At 36.2% G+C, this 23,922-nt stretch overlaps 1 protein-coding gene and 1 pseudogene across 1 annotated transcript; one reads left to right on the forward strand and one right to left on the reverse strand.

The window, feature by feature from the left end:
• The first annotated feature begins 5,919 nt into the window (after positions 1 to 5,919).
• On the forward strand, positions 5,920 to 9,489 carry LOC149815267 (glutamine--fructose-6-phosphate aminotransferase [isomerizing] 1-like; annotated as a pseudogene).
• A 6,693-nt stretch (positions 9,490 to 16,182) lies between these two features.
• On the reverse strand, positions 16,183 to 23,562 carry LOC149815268 (DUF1995 domain protein, putative (DUF1995)). The gene is made up of 9 exons (XM_089990295.1): positions 23,198 to 23,562; positions 22,414 to 22,501; positions 21,730 to 21,843; positions 20,883 to 20,965; positions 19,332 to 19,446; positions 18,263 to 18,354; positions 17,824 to 17,889; positions 17,636 to 17,729; positions 16,183 to 16,457 (listed from the first exon to the last, which is right to left on the reverse strand). Exons 1-9 carry the CDS (start codon positions 23,443 to 23,445, stop codon positions 16,347 to 16,349), a joined length of 1,011 nt encoding a protein of 336 aa, XP_089846421.1. The 5' UTR covers positions 23,446 to 23,562; the 3' UTR covers positions 16,183 to 16,346.
• Between the last annotated feature and the right edge of the window lie 360 nt (positions 23,563 to 23,922).

Below are 23,922 nucleotides of genomic sequence, written 5' to 3' on the forward strand. Positions count from 1 at the left end.
TCCCAAATTTTGAAAATAAGAAGAATTTTATTCGAAAAAGATATTGGATTTGAAAACCGAATCCGGATATTAGAAACAAGAGATGTAGGATCCGCTCTAAAAGCTGAGTGTCTTTCCTCATCCGCCGAGCATAGACGCACCAAGAGCTTGAAATCTTCAATGTTGTGTTTTAGCTTACAAGTAGTCGTACTTCATATGCGGATCCTAAAAAAAGGTGAGCTTAGTGGTGCATAGCACCACTAACATTAAAAAAAGCACAAAAACATGACAAATATGATATTCATTAGAAAAAAATATACTTTTATAATAAAATAAATATATAGAAAAACCAAATCTCACATCGAACTTAGGTAGTCCTTTCCTATGATGATGACAAGAGCGTAAAAACTCTAACAACACTCTAACTAGGCACGGGCTCTGGGTGGTTAGGCGAGACAAGAGATCTAGACTTAAACTAGGATTAGGTTGGCTCAACTGAGTTAAACTCACATGAAAGCTAGGTTGAACAATATAGGTGCAACAAATTTTGTTTTACTTAGGTTCTAGATGATTCACTAGGGAAATGGGGTCCTTATTTATAGTTTTTTTGATGAGTTTAAATCTTAATCCCATGGAATTGAGATCAAAAAATTCATATTTGACTTATGATGACATGACATGACCCTATTGGTTGAAGTTTTAAAGGTCTCTAATTGGTTCTTGTTACTAGGTTGAATTTTATTGGTTGGAGTTACCAAACTTAGGAGCCAAATAAAATTAAACTGATGAAGTTCAATAAATGTAGGTGAGAGCAATCTCTAAGAAATTGGATTTCCTTATCTCTAAGAAAAGCAGAGTGGCTTTTAGGGTTTTCTAAAAAGATAAAAATCTAAGAGCGGGAATGGGGATTCTAGAAGTTTACTATGGATTGAATATAGAGATTTTGAATATCTATGTTTCAAATCAAGTTGTACACTATAAGAAATCGGATTTCTACTGGTGTAACTTTTGCGCCAGTAAAAGCCTTTACTAGCGTAATTTACATTCGCTAGTGAAAGTACTTTTCATTGGCGCAAAGCTTGTGCTAGTGAAGTTATTTGTTACTGTAAACATTATAGAAAAACACATCTTTACTAGTGCAGTTGTTGCGCCAGTGAAAGTACGTACTTTAGGTCTATTATAATAGGATAATTTGTTTTAGCCACAACTTTGTATCAATATGTCAGATTGATGCACAATTTGATGTGTTAAAATGTTAACATGTTGTAATTTAATTGATTTTTTAAATAAAAAACTAAATTTGATTGTTTTGTTGATCAAAATTTTACTCAAAGTAGGCCCTACCTGAAAATAGGATTTTTATTGAATAAGTTACCTTGTTTTGGTCATAACTTTCAACTCGAATGTCTTATTTACCTGTTTTTTTGCTTGTTTAAAAGTTAAGATCCTCTAATTTAATTTACATTTTAAAAAAAGACCTTAAGGATGCCATTTTGAAGGCCAAAAATGAAGTTGAAGTTAGCATCACTTTAAAATGATAAAAAACATTAGATTTTATCATATGATTCTTGACTTGAAATGACTTGGTCAAAATTAGGGTGTCTATAAATGCCTCTCTTTGTTGTCTTGTATGTAAAGCTCAATCGATAACAAAGAAAGTAGACACACCAATTTTGAAAAGAGCGAAAAGTTAGGCTCTGACACTGTATTTTTTAAAATGTCTTGTGAAAAGACAAAGATATTGATGACTGATAGTGCGGATTATAGATAAAAGTAGGTACATAGCCCAACACGAGGGTTTCTCTATGATGCTTGTTTATATAGGCAGAAAGGTTTTTCCAAACTAGGTTGGATTAAAGACTAAGCTAGTACCTTGTTTCACATGAGGTCTTTCTTTTGAATCGGTCATTGTGAGTAGGAAGTCCTTGCTGAGCGATGTGAGACAAAAGATTAAACAAGTGTTTTGTCGAATAAGATTGCACAGAAAATGGCTGACAAGTTTTTCAAAATTGAAGACTTCTTTGTTAAAAGACAAATACAAAGACAAGCTTTTGAAAAAAAATATAGAGATAAGTCAAAGGCATCTAAAATGATACTATTAGGTCCAAATACTCTTTTGGGGGTAAGAAATGATGAAATTGTTTACGCACTCGTCAAATGAGTTTTAGATTTCTCCATTAATCTGTATAACAACCTATAGACCTAATGTCTATCTATCTAAATGATGATCCTAAGATAAGACTGGGTAGGTTTTTCTAATGGGACAACTGAATTCTTAAGAATTATATCAGTTGCAAAAAAATTGGTTAGTAACATAAAAAAATGCATATATGACATGACATGTTAATCCATGATAATGCTTTGATTTGACCATTTCTAATCAAGAAACAAGTTCTTAAGATAAATTTTCTGACTCATGAAACATCAACTTTTTGAGAGAAAAATGCGAAAGGTACTTGACCATTGTTTGCTTGAAGTCGATATTATCATCTTTAACGAAAAATGATTATGTTGACAATATCCATTTACAAATATTTCTCACTCTTTAGTTTAATGAACAATCATTCAAGGTGGAAGGGTCTTACCGATGACCATCCATTGTCTAAAGACAAAATGTAGTACGACAAAGACATTTTTTTAAAAAAATGGCTCAAAATGACACTTTTTGCAAAAACTATGACAATGATTTGTGTATTGTGAAAAATCCAAATTGGATAAAATCAACAAAAGATTATTGAAAATTTTGTCAAAACAAATCTTGTTGTAAATCAACTTGTAGTCCTTTGTGGGTTAAATAAGACAACACAAATGATTAACTGCAATATGAAAGCTATTGTCGAGATAATCAAATTGTGATGCTAAAGAACTTCATGACAAATAAATGACAATACAAAGATGACATTTATAACTGACAAGGGTGCATAACATAATGCTAAATGTTATTGAGAGACTTATGAAATGCAATATAAATGATGAAACAAGTCTAAAAATGATGCTCCAATTTTGTTTCTTTAAATGAAAAAGGAATTGCCCTTTGCTAAATTTTTTGAAAACAAATATTGAAAATGAAAATTTTCATTCGACTGGATACTTTTCATGAAAAGTATTGAAGATATGACAAGAGTGAGTGTAGAAGTGAGTGTGTGCAACTTGCATTACTTAGCAACAATTTGATTATTTACCAATGTTGATATGACTTTACTTTTCAATTTTTGCTCTTAATTTAAGTCATCATAAAATAAACAAGCATGCACTTTTTCACTAGAATAAATCCTTTGTTTGACTTTTAAATTTCAAAGTAACTAGTCATAGAAGCTTATGTATAAGTTCAGTTCATGCATTAATAGCTATGAATTTAATTTCATAAAGATTGAGACTGTAAAAACTTCTAAATGTGCAAAACTCTTTGGCCATTTAAGCCTGAAAATAAGAGCTCCAAGTGCATAAAAGCTTAAGACTTTTCATTTCAATGCATTTTAACCTCTTCACTCCAAGGCTTACATTAAACCTATCTATGTTAATATTTCTAAGTGATCAATTATTTTTCTACAGACTTTGAAGGAAACAAATAGAGTATGGGTTATTGAACTTTGGGAAATAAAGTGAATGGTAATGATGATGGTACTGGATGAGATGATAATGCCTTTCTTTTCTCTAAGGTAAATAAACTTTTTCCTTTTTTTATTTGAACTTTGGATATCACTAGGCTCAAAAGGGTTAACAAGAAAAGTTTGATATAACATTCTTGAAAGTGAGGCTCAAAGAAAAGCAAGTGGGTAAGGGATCCTAGGCATCTCTTGCATGAGATTTTCAATTGCAAAGGAAGCATTACAACTTTTGGAACTAGACCATTTTTTCTTCTTCAACAATATTTTTTTTAATAACACCTTTTTTTGTCACTGCCACCAGGACCTAAGACTGAGTGATGACTTTAAGGAAAACCACCAAGCCCAGAGAATGACATGACTTTTTTTTTTGGCATTTTCTCACTTTTTGTTTTACAATAATTTTTTGTGATAATTTTTCTTCTTGATGCACTTTTTTATAAAATAATAAAAGAATGCCCCATGATAAGGCTTGAATGGGTAAGTTTTTCTTTATACAATGATATGTCCAACTTAATCTTTTTTAGAGATATTGAAAACAAAACTTGAAAGCAAAAAGTATTAGTGCATAAGACGGATAAATCCACATGACCAACCAAAGGTGGAGATGAGAAGCAAAGACAACGTAAAAGGTAGTCTTGACATCTTTTAGCTTGATAATTTTTTCTTCTAAGTAGATCATCGTTGTATGATTCATCATTTGCTATTTTTAAACTTTACAAAGAGATTTACCTTTCTATTTTATTGCAAGCTCATTCATTTTATGTTTTCTTCTTATGAAGAGATCTAACTTCAAGTTTGCTCTTCACAATAATGGAAAAAAACTGACTACTTTTAAATGATGCACAAAGTGAGATGAAGTGCATGTGGACTTTTCATAAAGGCAATGATTTCTATGCAAAATCCATTCAAATGATAAAAATTTTGCAGCAAAAAGGGCAATCTTTCAAAGGTTTAATTTTTTTATTTTTTATTTTTTTAAAAATTTATATTTTTTGGATTTCAAATTTTTTAGATTTTTCAAATGATTATTTACAAAAAATGATCAAAACAAATCACTCACATTCCCAAAAGATGTAAGAATGATGAATTCATGTATGTGGACTATAAGATGTTGAAAGCAAACTTGATCCAGATGATGCAGTTTTACCTCCTATGACTTTCTGACCCAATGTAGAGAACAAAGTGAGTTTTGAATCTTTCCTAGAGTAGATTGTAGATGTTGTGAGGATAAGTCCATGACATTTTTCTCTTGAGGTATAATGTGGCCCATATTTTGATTTTGTCATTCTCTTTTCCAACCTCGACATTTTAAAAGATCAAGATTTGGACTTTTGCTCTATTGTTGCCCTAGACGTGACTCTATAAAATGGTAGATGATGTTGATCTTTCACATTATTACAATTCTTTATTGACCCTTTGGCTCTCTTGACCCAACATAGCTGTATAATGAAAATTGTAAGTGACTTCTTCACCATTTTCAATATCAAAGGCAAAGGTTTAAACTGAATATATGAATACCTTGGTTATTTCATGAACATTGCTCATGGTTCAGGCTGAGATTATAAGATTGAGGAACAACATGAGCATTGATATGTTGAGGTTGCATCTTCGTTTGGCAGTAGAACTTTATTATTCCTTTAAGGAGACATGAAGAGTTTCAATTTTTGAATTCTTCGTGACATAATGTGGATAGTTGACCCGAGCATGATCATCATAGTTATTGAAGATAATGAATCGATACATATCAAGTCGTTTATATTTAGGTCACACCTTTCTTGTACCTCAAGTTCAAAATTATTCTATGTTCTTTATCTCTTTGTTTCATATCCACTTTATCTAAGCTCTTATGATGGTTCAATTTAGTCCCATATGTTAGGAATATTGCCTTGGGTTGGTCACTACGTATTCTATAGTTTCTTTGCAATTTTTCTTCGAACTCCTTTCTTATTAATTTAGCATGCCATGTAATCGAATACCAAATCTCCCATAATGTAGTAATGTGGCTACAGTAGTTTTTTATTTCCTCCTCAAATCCATCAGAACTGCAACAAATGACATCTTTTGGAACTTCAAATTACCAAATGCATCTGTATGTTTTCTGTCCCCTAATTAGTTCATCTAGATTACAAATGTTTTACAAATCCAACTTCTCATGTTTCAAGCAATTGTCTTTGAAGCAAAGAAAGGAAAAAATGTATAGAAGAGTCTATCAATTAAATTAGGGTGAATATCAAGTTACTGCAAAAAAATGTTATTTTGATTTGCATGTCAGTTTTTTTTGAAGTATGACTCGGGTAGGACGGATTGATCACTCTCTTCAAGTATGACACAGATGAGGCTAACTTTGTTGGTGGTCTCTGTGGTGCCAAGAGCATTATTATCTCTTGAGATGGAAGTTGAGCAAATAAACAAGGGGAATTATTAGAATTTTATGCAAACGGAGATTCATGAATAGCCAGTCATTAATAACAACAATGAGTGGCAGGCTTACACATGGAGGGCACAAAACAAACCGTATTGTTTTGGGACTTGAGGATCATCTAGAGAGAATGAGGAAGAGCCTACATATTGTTTTGATCGGTTGTTACGAATGCAGCTTTAGCTGCCAGGCCAGTCTTGGAAGAGCTTTCTGGTATTTCCTCTTTTACTTTATACCAACATGTTCAATGATATGTCTCTGTTTATATCCGATTTGATTAAGGAACTTTCTTTTGAAAAGGAATTTCTGTCACCATGGAAGTTGCAAGTGATTTATTGGACAGACAAGGTCCCGTATATAGTGAATATACAGCTATATTTGTCAGCCAATCTGGGGAAACTGCAGATACAGTCTATGCTCTTGAATATACACTAAAAACTGGTGCATTAACACAGTGGGCAGTGCAATTGCCAGGAAAACACATTGTGGCATTCAGATAAATGCTGGTGCTGAGATTGGAGTTGCCAGCACAAAGGTGGTGTTTGTTTTCTGGATATGCACTTGAATTGCTTTATATGCTTCATTTTTCTAATGAAGATAATATCTTAATGGGCAGGCATACACCAGTCAGACAGTGGTATTAACCATGCTAGCCTTAGTAATTGGAGAGGTGTACATATCTAGCCAATCAAGGAGGAATGATATCATTGATGGTTTATTTGATTTGCCAGGTTAGTTACTATCCTAAAGGTTTCTTTTAATGCTTGAAGAAGGTGTTCTATAGACAATTTGGTATTGTTACTGGCTTTTGTTTGAGACACCAAAACCAAGCACACTAGCATGGCCTTGAGCAACATGAATTGCTTGCGCTGCTCAGCATTTCTTTTAAGATTTAAGTGCATCATATTGAGCATTCCTAGTTGATGCAATATCCCGCAACCTGATACATCCACAACTGTCTCCTTTGTTGTTCTGATTGATTTTCTTAGCCATGGAAAAGAAGGAACTTGGTGATGTTGCCTATCTCTCACTTGACTGCAAACAAAGTTAGGGAGGTGCAGGAGTTGGACAACGAAATGAAGGACCTTGCAAAACTTTTGGTGGACAAGCAGTCGCTTCTTATTTTTGGTCGGGGATATAAGTTACTATGCCACCGCATTGGAGGGTGCACTCAAAGTAAAAGAAATGGCGCTTATGCATATATACTGAAGGCATGCTTGCAGGGGAAATGAAGCATGGTCCGGCATTGGTTGATGAGACACTTCCTATAGTTGTAATTGCTACAAATGATGGCTGCTTCAGGTTGTAACTTCTTTTCAGGATTGGCAAAACTTGACTGCTAGATGCTTGGGCTTTCTATGGAAGGTGGACTGGAGACTAGGTCCCTTTCTTTTCTTTTTGCCTTTTATTTCCTTCTTTTCTTTCTTTGCCCTTTCGGCAGCAAGCAACAGTTGGTCATCCAGCAACTTGGTGCGCGTAATGGTTACTTGATAATCATATGTTCCAAGGGGCAGGGGCGTAGCTAGGATTCATGTGAGGTGGGGGGGGGGGGGGGGGGCAAACAGGGGTGTAGAAAAAAAAATGTATTTGTGTGATAGTCGGGGGTTCCGGGGCAGCAGCGCCCTTGAATTTTTTTTTTTGAGATAAAATAAAAAATGGCTACAATTATTAATAAAAATCTATTTCATATGGACAAATCAAACTATTTGCTGCAGTCAGGGCTGGGCTAAAAAATGGCTAAAAATCTATTTCATATGGAATCAGGGCAGGGCTAGGACTGGGCTTTTAAATTTTATTTTATTTTTTAACTGTTTGGCTGCCCCCCCCCCCCCCTAGCTACGCCCCTGCCAAGGGGACTGCATCATCTGTGTTCTCTACAAGAGCCCTGCGGGTTATTTTAGTGCCCTAAGTTGAGATTTGTCTTCAACCAATTATCAATATCGTACCATTGCAGGTAACCTTTTTTCCTTTTTTTTTGTTTTTAATCAACTTACATGTTCTTGTAACCTTCCGTATGGAGTTTCTTTGCCTTATTTGGTGATGATATCATTAATACACTAATGTAGTATTTTAGGGATTGATGATGACCCATTTAGGAAACAGAGAGCAACTGATCCAGAGTTGGACTCTGTCATCAGGAGGTAACGCTTACTTGGGATTTAGAAGGTATACTGTCAAGCTACCCATTTTTAGACTTGTATAAGGGGATCGATCAGAATTAAGTGATTGGTTTTGATAAATTGATCAGGTGGTAACCATGTAACTTGGCCTGTGATTGTATGCTGAGGGAGTAGGAAATGTTGTGTGAGAATGTACTTGTCTGCCAATATTGTACACGCACAACTCACCCCATGAGAGAGAGATGAAGGATCGAAGTGAAGAAGAGAACAGAGGATTTGAGATTGGTTATCATAAACGGCCTGCTTCAAAAGGGGTTTTTACTGCATGCTTCAGTGAGTAATCCCTTCTCCTTAAAATAGAGAAGAGTTGTAGGAAATTTTACCTCCTTTTGGGTAGCTGTTTACCCCAGCAACTACTTCATGTCTCACCTGAAGCTTATCCAAAATGAGGGGATCATTCTGGATAAGGCCACAATCTCAATTGTTAGAGAAAGAGCGGGCCCTCCTCTCTCTTTAACGGTTGAAACAACTCCGTGAAACATGGCCACGGTTACTTACTCTCCTACTTGGCCATGTGAAACAAAACTAGATGCAGGTTTTGGCCTCCCACTATTGGAGTGTTCTTCTTGCATCAATATCCTGGAATGAGTTATATATTTGAGTTTCTCATCCAGACATATGTCTATATTAGATATATCTTAATCCTATATTGGATACATGTTTTGAAAATATTTCCTCTGATATACCCTTGGTTAAAGGATCAACAATCATATCAGGTGTAGGCAAGTAAATGACTTTGATTTCATTTCTTTCAATCATATTATGAATATAATGGTATTTTACCATTATATGTTTACTTTTTGAATTATCAGCTCCACTCTTCATATGAGAGATAGCAGCTTGATTATCACAATAAATCTTGACTGGCCCTTTGGTTATTTCCTGTTTTAAATCACCAATGAAGCGGCTTATCCAAACAACAAATGTGGCAGTTGCATTACATAACAATATATTCCGCTTCCTGAGTATGTTGTACTACACAGCCTTATTTTTTACAATACCAGGAAACTGCACCTCCTCCCAAGAGGAAAATATATCCAGAGGTGGATTTACTATCATCCCTGCTGCCTGCAAAGTCAGCATCAGAATATCCAGTTAATTCTAAAGTATCACCTTGAAAACATAATTTCAGGTTTATAGTCCCTTTCAAATATCAAAATATTCTTTTTACTGCTTGCTAGTGTGGGCAACCAGGATTACTCTGGTAGCGACTAATGAGGCCAACATCAAAGCTGATATCCGGCCTAGTACAAAGCATATCATACATCAAGCTTCTGACAGCTTGAGCATAAGAGACATTTAGTTTTTCCTGTCCATCGCCTGAACTATCATTTTTACTCAACTTAACATCTTTTACCACAGGTGTTCTGACTGGCTTACAATCACTCATTTTGGATTTCTTGAGTATATTATTTAAATATCTTTCTTGACTCAAGCTTAAAAGTTTGGAGCTTCTCTCTCGAGTGATTTTAATTCCAAGAACATAAGATGCTTCTCCCATGTCTTTCATTTCGAATTGTGAATTTAACCATGACTTAGTTTTAACAATCATACCATTGTCGTTTCCAGTCAGAAGAATGTCATTCACATATAATGAGAGAATAACAAATTTATTCTCACTTTTCTAGACATAAACACAATGGTCAAACTTATTTGCCACAAATCCTAATAATGTAATAGCCTTATGAAACTTTAAGTACCACTGACGTGGTGATTGCTTGAGTTCGTATAGAGATTTTTTCAACCTATATACTGTATTTTCTTTGCCTTTTATTGTATAGCCTTCAGGTTGCTCCATAAAAATGGTTTTCTTAAGCTCACCATTAAGAAACACGATTTTAACATCCATTTGATGTAGATCTAGGTCGTAGTGAGCTACTATTGCAAGAATTATCTTTATTGAGGCAAACTTTGCAACCGGCGAGTATGCATCAACATAATCTAATCCTTCTTTCTGAGAGAAACCCTTAGCAACTAATCTTGTTTTAAATTTGTCAATGCTGCCATCAAATTTGAATTTATTCTTTAATACTCATTTATAATCAATGACTTTTCTTTCCTCAGGTAAATCAGCTAATTCTCAGACCTGGTTTTTCTCAATGGACTCAATTCCCTCGTCCATGGCTTTTACCCAGTCTGTTGACTCACGTGAGTTAATTGTCTCACCATATGACAAGTTATCTTTCATGTCATCCATGTCTAAAGCATAACACAGTTCCTCCGATAGATAGACATAATAGTCATCCAAGTAAGATGGAGGAGCTCTAGACCTTTTGTGTCCAACCTGAGACTGTTGCGAAGAAGAAGAATGATTGATTTTAGCAGGTTTGCCATTACTTATAGGTTCTTGTATGTCATCTGAATCATATTGTAGATCAAGAGGATCATCTTTATTTATTTCTGGAACAACTTCTTCCATGTTTTGATCTTCCAAGAAGATAACATCTCTACTTTCGATTAAACCCTTATCTGGGTGATAGAATCTATAACCTTTGGATCCTTTGGGATATCCAATAAAAATACATCTTATGAATCTAATATTCAGTTTATCCCTTGATCGTTCTATAACTTTTATATGAGCTACAGAACCTCATCTGCGAAGGTGGTAGAGAGTAGGTTTTCTTCCTGTCCATGATTCATAAGGGGTTGTGACAATAGCTTTACATGAAACTCTATTTAAGACATATGTTGTTGTATGTAAGGCTTCTCTCCAAAATACTTTAGGTAAAGAAGCGTTAGATAACATACATCTAACCATATCAAGAAGAGTCCTATTAAACCTTCAGCCACACCATTTTGTTGAAGTGTGCCTAGAGTAGTAGTTTGTGGTCTGATCACATTGGCTTTGCAATATTCAGCAAATTCAATTGAGGTATATTCTCCCCCCCCCCCCGATCAGATCGTAAAACTCTAATCTTTCTACCAAGTTGATTTTTAACTTCTTGACGATATTCTTTAAATTTATCTAATGCTTCAGATTTATAGGTTATAAGATAAACATAATTGTACTAAGAGAAATCGTCAATAAAAGAGATAAAGTGTTGTATTCTTTTATGCGTTGGAGTCCTGAAGGGACCACATATGTCTGTGTGTATGATTTCTAATAATTGAGATGCTCTAGTGACATTTTGGGGGAATGATTTTCTTGTCGTTTTTCCATAAATACAAGGTTCACATCTATGGAATGACGATTCATCAAAGTCTGGTATTAATTATAGTTCAACAAGTTTTTTCATCTTTTTTAAGTTAATGTGACCAAATCTCTGATGCCATACATTTACATCCACATTAAAGACAATATCAATATAAGCAGAAGTCAAAGTAATTTTATTCATGTTTGAGTCACAAATATTAAACAATCCTTGGTTTTGATCAAAGACCCCATCAAACAGGATTCGACCATGTTTTCCTATAGTGACTTTTCCTGGAAAAAAACAAACTTCAAAACCCTTGGCAACCACGGTCGGGACAAACACTAGATTACGTCTCATTGACGGTACAAACAAGACATTGGACAATAAAAGATCATTTTTGGCAGTTTCAATCTGATATGTCCCAACACCCATAACATCAGAGTAGGTGTTGTTGCCCATGTACACTCAATGTTCACCGGGTTTGTAATCGATCATGTCCACCATCCCCTCCTTTGTCATAGTAATATGTCGCGTTGCCCCAGAGTCCACCCATCAACCGAAAAGAGCTTGGTCTGCATAAGAGCATTCTGATATCACACAGATAATATCTTGCCTCTCTTTTTGCTGATTGCTTCCATTATTTCTGCCAGTGTGATTATTTGTCCGGCTCCTGCAATCTCTCTTGAAGTGTCCACGTTTTTCACACTTGAAGCACTTCACCTGTGAGGCGGCTGACTGCGGCTTGCGGAATGTTGGACCATTTCTCTTATCAAATTTTCCATTGCCTTTAAAGTATTTCTTCTTGAATTGTGGGCATCTCAAAGGGTCATAACTTTGAGAAGGTCCATCTTCAGCGAAGTGTAATTCGCTCTTTCGGTCTTGTTGCATGTGTTGTTGCTTAATTTTTAGTTGAGCAGGAAGTTCTTCCAAGGTTAGATGTTTTGAATTCAACCTAAGAGCAGTTTGTACCATTTTTCAAGAGGATGATAAACTATGCAGAATTGTGAATATCTGTATTTGGTCAGGAATCACATTTCCAACAATTGCTAGGTCTTTGACCATAACCAGCATTTTGTTGACATGGTCAACAACATTGTCATTCTCTTTCATACGGCATGAATTGTATTGTTCCAAGAGAAGTTGAATGTGTGTTTCTGAGGTTGTGTCATATTTCTTGGAGATAGCGTCAAACATAGATTTTGTTGTAGGGTAATCCTCAAAAACCTAATGAGATCGTCATCCATATATGTTAACATGATGGTTCTAGCCAACATGTTGTCCCTTTCGTATTTGGTGTATGAGATTTTAACCTTGTCAGAAGCAATAAGACCAAAGTCACTCATTTCAGTAGTAAGGGCATTTTTTATGTCCTCCAAGGTCAGAACAAGAAGAATCCTCCTCTTCCAAATATGAAAATTTGTACCATTGAGTTTATCAGTTTTAGCTAATTCAGTAACACAAACTCTACTTGTCATTTTTCTGTTGTTGGTTTTTTGAATATGGTATAACATGATAAGTTTAAGTCCAATAATCAACAAGCAGAATAATAAGAAAATATCAGTCATGAATGCATAAAAGAACATGTTCATAATCAAAGGAAAATTCATGATCAATAGCTCGATTTCATGCATCAAAATAAAATGTATATCAATCATGCGCGTGATTTTAATTGAAATTGAGCTAATTTGCACACTCTGGCCACTTTTCTATAATTTCAGAAAAGTCAGATGAAAGATTTGCAAAAATAATCCTAAAAAAAAGGAACTAAACAGGAACAGGGTTTTTCCTGCAAAAAAAAAACAGAAAACTAACCCTGTTTTTAAAATTTTCAAAAACTAGGTCCTTTTCTGGGATTATTAGCAAAAATAAATGCTTCTGTTGTAATTAAGGGATACAAAAGTAATAAATAACAAAGTCTATAAGACTACTGTAATTTTATAGCAGAAGGATATACTCGATAATTAAACTAAAAGCAGAGATATATATGGAAATTACCTTAAAAGGGATATTACTGGAATTTTGGAAAATGACTGGGGACAAAAAAGTAATTTTCCTTGATAATAAATATATAAGCCGATCCTTTTTTGAAAACTGACAGAAGCTTCGCGATGAAGCTTCTATTTATTTTTTTTTCAGTTTTTCAGCAGGGGAGAACGTTGTCAGACCGTTCGTTAGAGAGAAAAAAAATGGATATGGCGTCGGATTTGCCCAGAGGTCGCCGGAGCAGCCTTGCCTGCTGTTGCAGTGGTGCAAGAAAAAAATGAATTGTTGTCGATCTTTCATCGGAAACAGGCAGCAGCGGCGGACGGAGAGAAAACCTCTGGTCATACGCTGGAAAAAGGGTAGATCGGTGTTTTTTTTTATGTTATGACAGTCAGTGAGAAGACGTTGATCACCTTTGACTCGTTCGCCGAAAACAAAACCGATAAAGGTAATCCCCTTTCCTCTGTTGTTTTTTTTTCGATAGAAAAAAAACCCACTGGTAGATCATAAAAAAAAGGGTACTCTATTTTTCCTCAGATCGCTCGATGCCGGTGATCTTTTAAACGAAAACAGAGGTCGTCGGTGACTAGCAACCCTCTGACGAAGAAAAAAAATTCTTTCGTTCCCCTTTATTTTTTATTTTATTTTTATTTTTTGTATTCTGAGGTCGCCAAAAAATGGAGATAATTAACCTTAATCCTCGTTTTCCTCCTTTTTTATATATTTTCACAGTTGCCAGATGACAGGGATGCCACAAACAAAATGTGGTGGGGCGACTCACTGTGTTGCTTTCCCCTCTTTTGAGGTTGTTGTTTTGACTGATTTTTTTTATTTTCTGAGGTCGCCCGATACTGACGACATGTTCTGTTTTTTTTTTTGTTGTTGTTGAGGTCGCCTGCTGCAGGCGATCCTTTTGTATTTAAAAAAAAAAAATGACCACAATCTCTTCTGTTTTGATACAGAGGTCGGGGAATCAAACTTTACTTAAAAAATTTTATTTATTTATTTACTGAGGTCGCCAGATGCCGATGACCTTTTTATTTAAAAAAATGGAGACTCTCTCTCCCCCCCCCCCTTTTATATATATATATATATATATATATATAGAGAGAGAGAGAGAGAGAGAGAGAGAGAGAGAGAGAGATCGCCTGAGACCCTCTGAAACCTGATGCAGATCCCAGATGGGATCTGTGTTTTTTTTTTATGTTTTGCAGAAAAAAAAAACGCAGAGATCTCCTGAGAGATTTTCCCTATATCAAAACAAAACAAATAATAGACCTGACCTTTTTGTCTTTCAATCTTGTTTTTTTTTCGATGACGTTTGGAGTCGATGACACACCACTAAAGCTGACACACCACCGAAAGCTGGTACACCACCGAAGCTGGCTTTGATACCACTGAAGAGTCAAAGTGAAGAAGAGAACAGAGGATTTGAGATTGGTTGTCGTAAATGGCCTGCTTTAAAGGGGGTTTCTACTCACATATTGCATGCTTCAATGAGTAATTCCTTCTCCTTAAAATAGAGAAGGGTTGCTGAGAATTTTACCTCCTTTTGGATAGCCGTTTACCCCAGCAACTACTTCATGTTTCACCTGGAGCTTATCCAGAATGAGAGGATCATTCTGGATAAGACCACAGTCTCAATCGTTAGAGAAAGAGCGAGCCCTCCTCTCTCTTTAACGGTTGAAACAACTCCGTGAAACATGGCCAGGGATAATTACAAGAGAGAGGTTCTCCAGCTACTTGTCTATGGTACTATTGATTCTTCTAAATTGCGATAAATGTCTATTTGTTTGCCTTGGAGTTTTATGGTTCGTTGAAAGTTATAATTTGCTTTCCTTGTTCGTCATTTATGAATTACTCAATTCAAATTTCGATCTATGTTGCAGCTGCTGTTTCTTTTTTCCCTCCCTGTTCTGCTGATTTGGCCTGGCCAGATTACTTGCACATATGACGGCATAAAAAGCCCTAACTTTGAGGCTTATACACCACGATCTAGAAGCATTCATGGGAATGAGAATACAACCGCTAAGCGAGCCTATAAACGCGAAGTGGGTATACACTAAACATGTTACGAGTGTTGACACACGACTTTTGCTGTTGGATAGCTTAACTGATTGGCTTAACAGGAATTTCCGTGTGGCCCGCCTTGAAGGAATTGCTTACTATAAGCCTCCAAGTGACCTCCTGGCATGTAAGATATTATTCTAGATTTGTAGACTTTTTTTTTTGTTTTTTTTTTGTGGGTCTTCCTACTCAAATTGATTAATGCCCCCCCCCCCCCCCCCTCTCTCTCTCTCTGTTGCCATTGTCTTGATTAAAAGTTTTGAGGATGCACTACAACAGCCTATATAATGTCGTAACATCAATGAAATTTTTCAAGCTATATGGTCCAATAAAAATGAAAGTACTTTTTACAAATATAAGTGTTTTGTTCATTTTAATCTGTTAAATCTCACACATTTCATTTGAAAATAGGTTGCTAATGTATGACTGATGTTGGGTTTGGACGGCAGTCCACATTGGAGCATTTACACCAGACTTGATGGGGCTAATTTAGGCAGGTTCAGAAATGAACTAGATCTACAAATGAAAAATAAAACTGGGAAAGATCAATAAAACCCTCATGTATTGGAAAATACACCCATCAGGAATATATTCTTAATACAATCTCTTATTTGTGTCTGAATCTGATTTACGGACCTAAATTGTTCTAGATCTACCTAATAACCCATGTCTTTGGACCTAACCTAGTTAGCTAATTGGATCCATTCTTGTAGGATCTCCAAAGGAATCTTTACAGAATTATCAAAGATAACCACTTTCTGAGAGAGAGAGAGAGAGAGAGAGAGAGAGAGAGAGAGAGAGAGAGAGAGAGAGTGAGCGCTCTAACATGCACCTCTGCATTTGATTGTAAAACTGTCACACTATACAAGCACTTGGAAGAATTTGTTTAGCTTGATCGAACAAATCAAAGCTGGGAAAAAGAAACCGACTGGTCAAGAATTCACTGGGGCTCCTTAGAGGGTGATCTTGCATATGATCATTTAGAGATGACTTTCATAAAACGGTTTAGTGAAGAGAACATGCTCATTGCACTACTCAACAGGGAAGGCCCCTTCTCTGATTTCTCCGTCACATTCCCAAATATTATCTACACAAAAGAAGAAAAAACATCATGGTATTAAGGAATTATAACTGTTTATCTTTAGGCAGAAAATAGACCAGAAGACCATTAATCTCAGCATTATATGATGCTATCACCAAGTAAATAACAGAAAGCATATAAAGGAACTATTTTTAAATTTTGGGTTTGACATTTCCAAAATAAAACATGAGCAGTTCCTTTTTTTTTATGAAAGGCAAGCTGGGGTTCGGCAGACCCCTACCAGTTAAACAACTATACCATTGGGTTTAGAACCTGCAACGTCCCAACACAAGGTGACGTGCACTAGCTGCTCCTACCAGACAAGCTGAGCCTCCGTTGGTAACATGACCAGTTCTTAATGCTTAATATGGCTCCAGTTCCATTGTAGACATGGGTCGACTGAACTACTACCCTGCAACAACATGCGTCCTTTGAATTGCCAATTTCGTTCTACTCATCCCCTATGTCATCCCCCATCATCATCACAATTGGGATTCAATCATGCAAGTTATTTTGATCAAATTTGACCCAATAGATGGATTTAGCATGGTCAATTTCATAGGAATCAACCGTTAGATTGCATTTTTTCATACAAAAAAATATGATTTTTAAATCAATAAAATTTTGCATGTTTATAGATGTTTAATTTTTAATTACCAAAAAATCTTCCATGTAAATTGCAATATGTTGCTAAATGCTCCATGTAAATTGCATCTATGGGGTCAGATTTGATCAAAACAACTTGCATCAATGAGATCCCAAGATGGGATAGGGATGACATAGGGGATGAGTGGAACCGAACTGCTTGAATTGCAAAAGTGAGTTGGGAACGTGAAAGAGTTATAAGCAGCGTCAAATTGGATAAGCCCACTGCTTGGTAATTCAAATCATCTGCCTTGAAAAGGACTGCATTGCAACTCATGGCAACTTTGTAGAGTCGCTACATGACTCAAAAACCAGACCAGGAAATCAGGCAAATTGTGCAACAGTAAATTGAAGTCGTCTTGGGGATGCTGCTTTCTTTGGTTGGCTCGTTGTATATGACAAAGTGCCTCCATTTAGAACCATCAAATGCAATTCGATGGCACTTCCAAGAATGGTTTCAAGAATCAGTAACTCTCAATGTCATCCTCATACATGGTGATACAGGGGAATCATCAGGAAAAGATTGTGGAGTAACTTACATCGAGTTCTTGTGCATCGGGACGACTTGGTTGCTCTTTTGCCAATAAATACCTGTTTGGCCTGTCCTTATCATCATAGAATACCTTCCATAACCTTGGAAAGATATATTAATTCATTAATCTAAAAAGATGTCAATGACAAGATACATTAATTCACAGCACCACACATTTCAAGAGACATTTCTTACCCAGGATAGCATCTAAAAACTGCACCTTCAGGCAATGGTCTCATGGAATACACTGTCGTAAATGTGCTGCACAGGACAGGAATAATACATACAATTCTTCAATGCACCATAGAATTATGAATCTTGGATTCTTCAGAACAAAGAATCAACTTAATTTCCTACACAAAAGATCAACCGAAACTGAACTGGCATTCTAGGAACAGAGCAGATTTTGCTGTTTATCTTTTGCAGATGAGATTCATTCAACTACTACCCAATTTTGTCCAGGATCACAAAACACTAGCAAATGAAAGACCGATGTGAGAGAGAATGAGAGGGGCATCATAGATATGAGCAAAATGCTTTTACATTCTTATCCATGATTAAAACACCAAAAGGACAAAAATGAATATGCAGAACAAAAAATACATGGAAAAAGAAAAGGGGGCATGGTGGTTACCTTAAGAAGTATTTCCGTAGCCGCCGAACATTAAAGCCAACTCCAACATCTTCGCTTATTAGTCTTGGGTTCCACATGATCAGTGGCCTTGGCTAAATCATTGTACCAAGGAAAAACAATAAGCTAAATAATCTTTCAGTGTAAACTGCCGTAATAAACATACAGATATATGTCACAGCAGCATAACAAGTGCATGGTTTATTATCATATTAGATTCTTGAAAACCTAACTGCTAATTTTTTCAAGATATTGAATGTGGTACATAAAAGAAAGGCCCATTGGATAGAAACATTCTGCCAGAATAATTACAAAAATGTAATATTACTAGCATCTCCGGCTCATTGGCATATATCAAAAGATAAGGTTATATTCAGATTTAAACTTCCTAAAATATGCAACCTAGAGTTAAGACAAGGCAAAGCAGGAAATTGCTCAACTATTGATTATGAAAGCTGGTGCCTTACTTCTCCATGAAAACTCAGATGCTGAGAAAAATAAATAACATGTAGTTTATCTAAAAGAAGCAACCAATCCTTCAAAATCTAAACTGAAGTGATAATCTAAAAACATGACACATGAAGATCACAAGAAGACATTGAGAGGGACTATATTGAATATATGTTACATTTCCAAAACCTTTCCCAAATGTGAAAGCCCAAGAATGCATGCACTGGATGATGTTAAGGAGAATATGAAGAATCTTGAGCTATATAAAACTATCATCCAGTGGAATGTATACATGCACCCTCATTGTTTGTCATTCCCGTTTGTACAATTTGTAAGATTAAGCATATTCTTTGCAAAAAGAAAAAGAAGGGATGCTTGCAATGATGAGAAAAATTCAGAATGTTGCCAATGAAAGGTTTCATGGATGACAATCATCATTATCTTTAAGTACTTTCGTAAACATAAATTGATCAAAGAGATAGGAGCTGGGTACTAAAAGATAACATGATACATTCCTTGAATTTTATGGAATAGGAACATAATATACACATATATATGTAGAAATTGTATAGCTTCTATGGTAAGAATCTTGAAAAAAGATGCATGTAAAGTAAATGTCTACCGGATATTCTGAAAGCTGGGATGCAATTCTTTCAACAGATTCCAGCATTTGATAATCAGGAACCACCATAACCACAACTTCATCCTGACCTTCTACAGGTTTTCTGTCACTTAAGCTGTAACACAAAGATAACCAATGTAATCTCAAGGATACGTTTAGCATGTGCAACAAAAGAACAAAGACAAACCAACTGAATAAGACAAGAAGGTGAAAGATCAAAGTAAATTGCTCAAGGGATGACACATTTTAGTTTGGCAGAATATGCAGCTTCAGAAACCACACTAATCTGCATTGAAAAATAATGTGCCTTAAGTGTTCCAATGAACATCTAACTTTGAAATGAATAGCTTCAGTTGTTTAAAAAAGAATAAATTAGAAGGGAAAACATCCAAGATGAGAGACAATAGAAAAAAACCACGAAAGAAGAGATATTTGAAAGGCCAACAGTTCTCGAGTCGAAATGTCAGTCAGAATATACTGGTTTGTAGTATAACCATTTAGGATAGTCTCACCTTCTTCGTATTTTTTTTTCATTAATTTAACAACCTTAGAAACTATTTTTTTCCCTACATTACCTGTGCAAGAGGTCCCCTTTCATATTCATTTCTGAATAGAGGTCCTTGTGAAGAGAATTTCAGTATGATATCATTGTTAGTTCTATAGTTGATCTTTCAACAGCATTTCCATAAATTTGCTTATTCTTTATACTATGAGAATTCTTTTTCTTCAGCTACTTTGTTCCATTGCATCCAAAGATTTGCCAACATTATTAGCCAAGCACTCCAACAGCATTTAATGTCAATCTGCCTAGCTTCCAAGAGGAAACAAAACGCTACAAGAACCATTTCCAGGGGCATTTTTGGGGCTTTTGTGCATGCGGTGTGTGTGTGCATGGGGGTTGCATGGAAGAAGATGGGTGGTATGGTTCTGCTTCCTCTCAAAACCAAAGAAAGCCAATATGCATCAATTGTAATTTAGTGATTAACTAATCACTTTCAGCAGGTTCACCAAATGTTCACGTGCACACACACATAAAAAAAAAAAAACTTCGCCCCTGAAAGATTGAGGCAAGTGGGGAATCCTGTCATAAGTTTGACTCATGTTTGCACCTAATGAAGCTTTATCCCATTTAACTAAACCTAGCATAGATACAAAATACAAGCAGGAGATACACCAAACACACACACACACACAGACTAACACATGTAATTTCTAATTTTATTTGGAAGATTTAGGATTTAAAACTGAAATCATAGAAACACTATTAGTAGTTCTACTGCATGTTTGGCAGCAACATGAAAACACCAGCTTTTATAAAACCAAAATAAATGCATTTGCACAAGAGATTTGATGCATTTAGGTTGCAGCAGCATCGTGCCAAGAGATGGTAAATGATATTACAGAGTTGACATTTTCTTATATTAGTGTTCAAAGGTATAAATGAGAAAACTTCAAAGTATTGTGATTTATTTTCTAACCATTAGAAAAGGTTCCTATTTTCACTTAAATTTTGCTCATTGGAGATATTTCAGCAGAAGGATTTCACTTGACCTGGAAAATCCAAAAGTTGCATCCTTCCACCGATATTTGAGAAGTGCAGCAGCTCCAGCATCAGGAAAGATGGCCTTTATTCTCTGCATATGGAGCAAATTAGTCAGATTTACAGATAGAATGAAGATGGCCACAGTAATTGGAGTTCAACATCATGAGCATATTTCTAGATAAGAAGACCAGCAGTCGTAACAGTTTTGATATAAACAGTACTGAGGTTAGGATAGAAACATCTTAGCTTTTCAATGTTTTTCAGAAGACAATGCCATAAATCTGAGATATCTTGACATGTTACAAAACTAATCGCTTTAAGGTAATCCTTCCAGCAGATTAGATTCCATATCATGTCTAAATTGAGGTTGTTTCAAACATTAAGAATGATTATGTCACCCAAATAATACTGATGGGTTGAATGCTTCTGGAAATTCTTAGCTCCGTCAGATTCCTAAAATGGCATTAGCTGCACTGCTGAACTCAAAGAGGTGACCAGTCTTTCTCGTTGAGTATAAGGAGTTTGCATGCCTTCCTGAAGAACGATATTGTGGAATCAAGCTTGATCGAATTGATGTGCAAACACTCAAGGGGTTGGAATATATGGTTGGGAATGCCCTGAGCAAATGGGGAGTACATCTCATATTTAAGTTGACCTTTTGTACATATGAAAGAGTTTCTTCAAAAGAAATATCATGGTTAACTTATATCATGCTTGACTTCATTGGTTTGGTCATTTCTGCAAATTCCATTTTCTAGTCCATAACTAATTAATGGCATTGTTTTTTGTGATAAACATGCACACTATACAAGAAACAATTTGAAGAAATGGCTTCAACATTGTCTCCTTCATTACCTGGGATCCTGTTTCTTCTCTAAGAGACTCCAGGTAGATCCTTGACAACTCCCATAGCTCACCTTGAGCACCTTCATCATCAAGAAACTGCAGCTCTGGTATTAAAAATTCCACCTGCATTTTTGTCGAAAAATTACGTCAACAGGTATAAAAAACTTTCAGCAATATGGATAACAATCGAAAGAGACCAAAAGTAGGATTGGTTGGTGATAGCACAAATATTAAAGGAACATGGGTGAACTTCTTTCTGATGGAAAAGTATGCAAAAATTCTGTACATTCCAGGTCCATCTATGCTCTTTTAAAATAATGAAATATAGTTGGTGATACCAACAAAAGCCTCATGATGGTATTTCAAAATTTTTAGAGATAGATAAAGATGGAGAACATGTTAATATCCACCAAAAGAAACCACAGACTAAAGAAAAAGGCTGAATGCTCCTACAGATATATATAACATTATAACAAAGTAATATCAAGCTTCTGTCAGCCACTGGGTTAAACCAATACATTCAACAAGTTTAATAGCAAAGCGTAAGCTGGATTAATGTAATATAAATGTGATCATCACAAAACATATTACAAAATCTCAAACAAATAACAGTAAATGGAATATATATGACATATTAAATTCAGTATGAGCGTAAAAACTAAAAAGTGACGAGGTGATTCCGCAGGCACTTACAATAGCTTTTGTTCCTCCAGAAGAAATGAACAAAGCACTTGCATGACTTGACTGCCGTATTGCACCTTCCATGTCCGATGGCAACACACTAATAAATATACGTTAAGTCTCACACCTGATCTTATACTAAAAGAGAAAACATACTAAAATAAAATTTGTAAAGCATTGGTACTTTGGTTTATCAAATAGACTAAAATTGAGAAAGAAGACAACATGCAGTCAATTAAATACTTCCCCGCAATCAATAAAAAAAAATGCAGTTAGGTGCACAACAAGGAATGTGCTTCTTGAATATACAGCAAAATGACTAACAGTAATTATATACGGAGAACTCCAGGTTCTTACTTCTTAGGTGTTCAGAACAGTGTTCACATTATATGCAGCGTCGCTGCATGGTGGGCATGCAGCGACCAGCTTGACAGACATGACACACACACACATCTTGGCATTTCACGAGATGTGTTGTGTTGTGGTGTCCATCTCGAGAATTGTTGAGATGGATGGTCATCAGCAGCGGAGCTGCATGCCAAGAAATCATGCAGCACCGCTGCATAAAAGGTCACCTCGACCAATACTTTCCTTTGACACACCCTCGTATACAAAATTACGAAAGTATCACTCCACCGAAGCTTCCCGTACGGGCATCTCATACAGAATTCTTATCCTCACAATTCACATAGAGAGAGAAATGATGATGATGACGACTGCATAGGTGAATGGTGCAAAGCATACATGTCATGGATGAAAATCAAAGAGCGGAATGGTGGGTATTGAGAAGCCCAACCTGTCGTCCTCTTCTTCGGTGGGTTGGGTGGTGCCGTCCGAGCCTCCCCCGCCATCGTCAGTGTTCGCTTCGACTCCCTCGAACCTCTCGAATTTCGCCCGCGCGCGGAGCCTCGTGCGCGCGCCGTGGAGGGCGGCTCGCGTTACGGGACGCGGAGGGGTCGCCCCTGCTACTGGTAGCGTGCCGGGCTTGCTGCGGAGAGGCAGAAGGGATGCAGAGGGAGGGACGCACAGGGAGGACGACGCCATCGAACTTATCGGGTAGACGAGAAACGCTCGTTTTTTAGGTTCGCTATGTGCTGGGCGAGAAGTCTCAGGTTCGAATCCCGCTGGGTTTTCCCAGAATCCCCACAGCTTCTCATACGCAAGGGGGCCGAAAACCTAAAATAAATCAATATCGCCACAACCGAGGTGGTATCCCATGTTGTAAGCGGGGTCTTGTGTTGAAGGCCCAGGATCGAATCCCTCTGCCACATGGGGCGGTGTTCTTCTGGTAGGAGTCTGCCTAACCCCAGCTTGCCTTTAAAAAAAATAAATAAATATCGCAGACACATCTGGGGCAGGCTACAAGTGGCTCGGATTCGTGCGGACCTTCCAATCCGTATTTGCTCATAAAATGGAACCCGAATATGGTTTTTGGTTTAGTTTGGGGCTTCTGTGGTCGGACTTATTTTTTGGTTTTTGGACTTGGATTCTCTGATAGGCTTTTTTGTTGGATCTGCATTT

Source organism: Nuphar pumila, chromosome 15, assembly GCF_984573655.1.
Source record: "Nuphar pumila chromosome 15, dmNupPumi1.hap1.1, whole genome shotgun sequence".
Lineage (NCBI taxonomy): Eukaryota > Viridiplantae > Streptophyta > Magnoliopsida > Nymphaeales > Nymphaeaceae > Nuphar > Nuphar pumila.

Coding starts and splice junctions, on each gene's coding strand:
- LOC149815268 (XM_089990295.1), bottom strand. CDS start 23,445: ATGGCGTCGTCCTCCCTGTGCGTCCCTCCCTCTGCATCCCTTCTGCCT. Junction 19,447..20,882: donor GCAACTTTTGGATTTTCCAG/GTCAAGTGAAAT, acceptor TTTGTGTTACAG/CTTAAGTGACAGAAAACCTG. Junction 18,355..19,331: donor CCCAGCTTTCAGAATATCCG/GTAGACATTTAC, acceptor ACAATGATTTAG/CCAAGGCCACTGATCATGTG.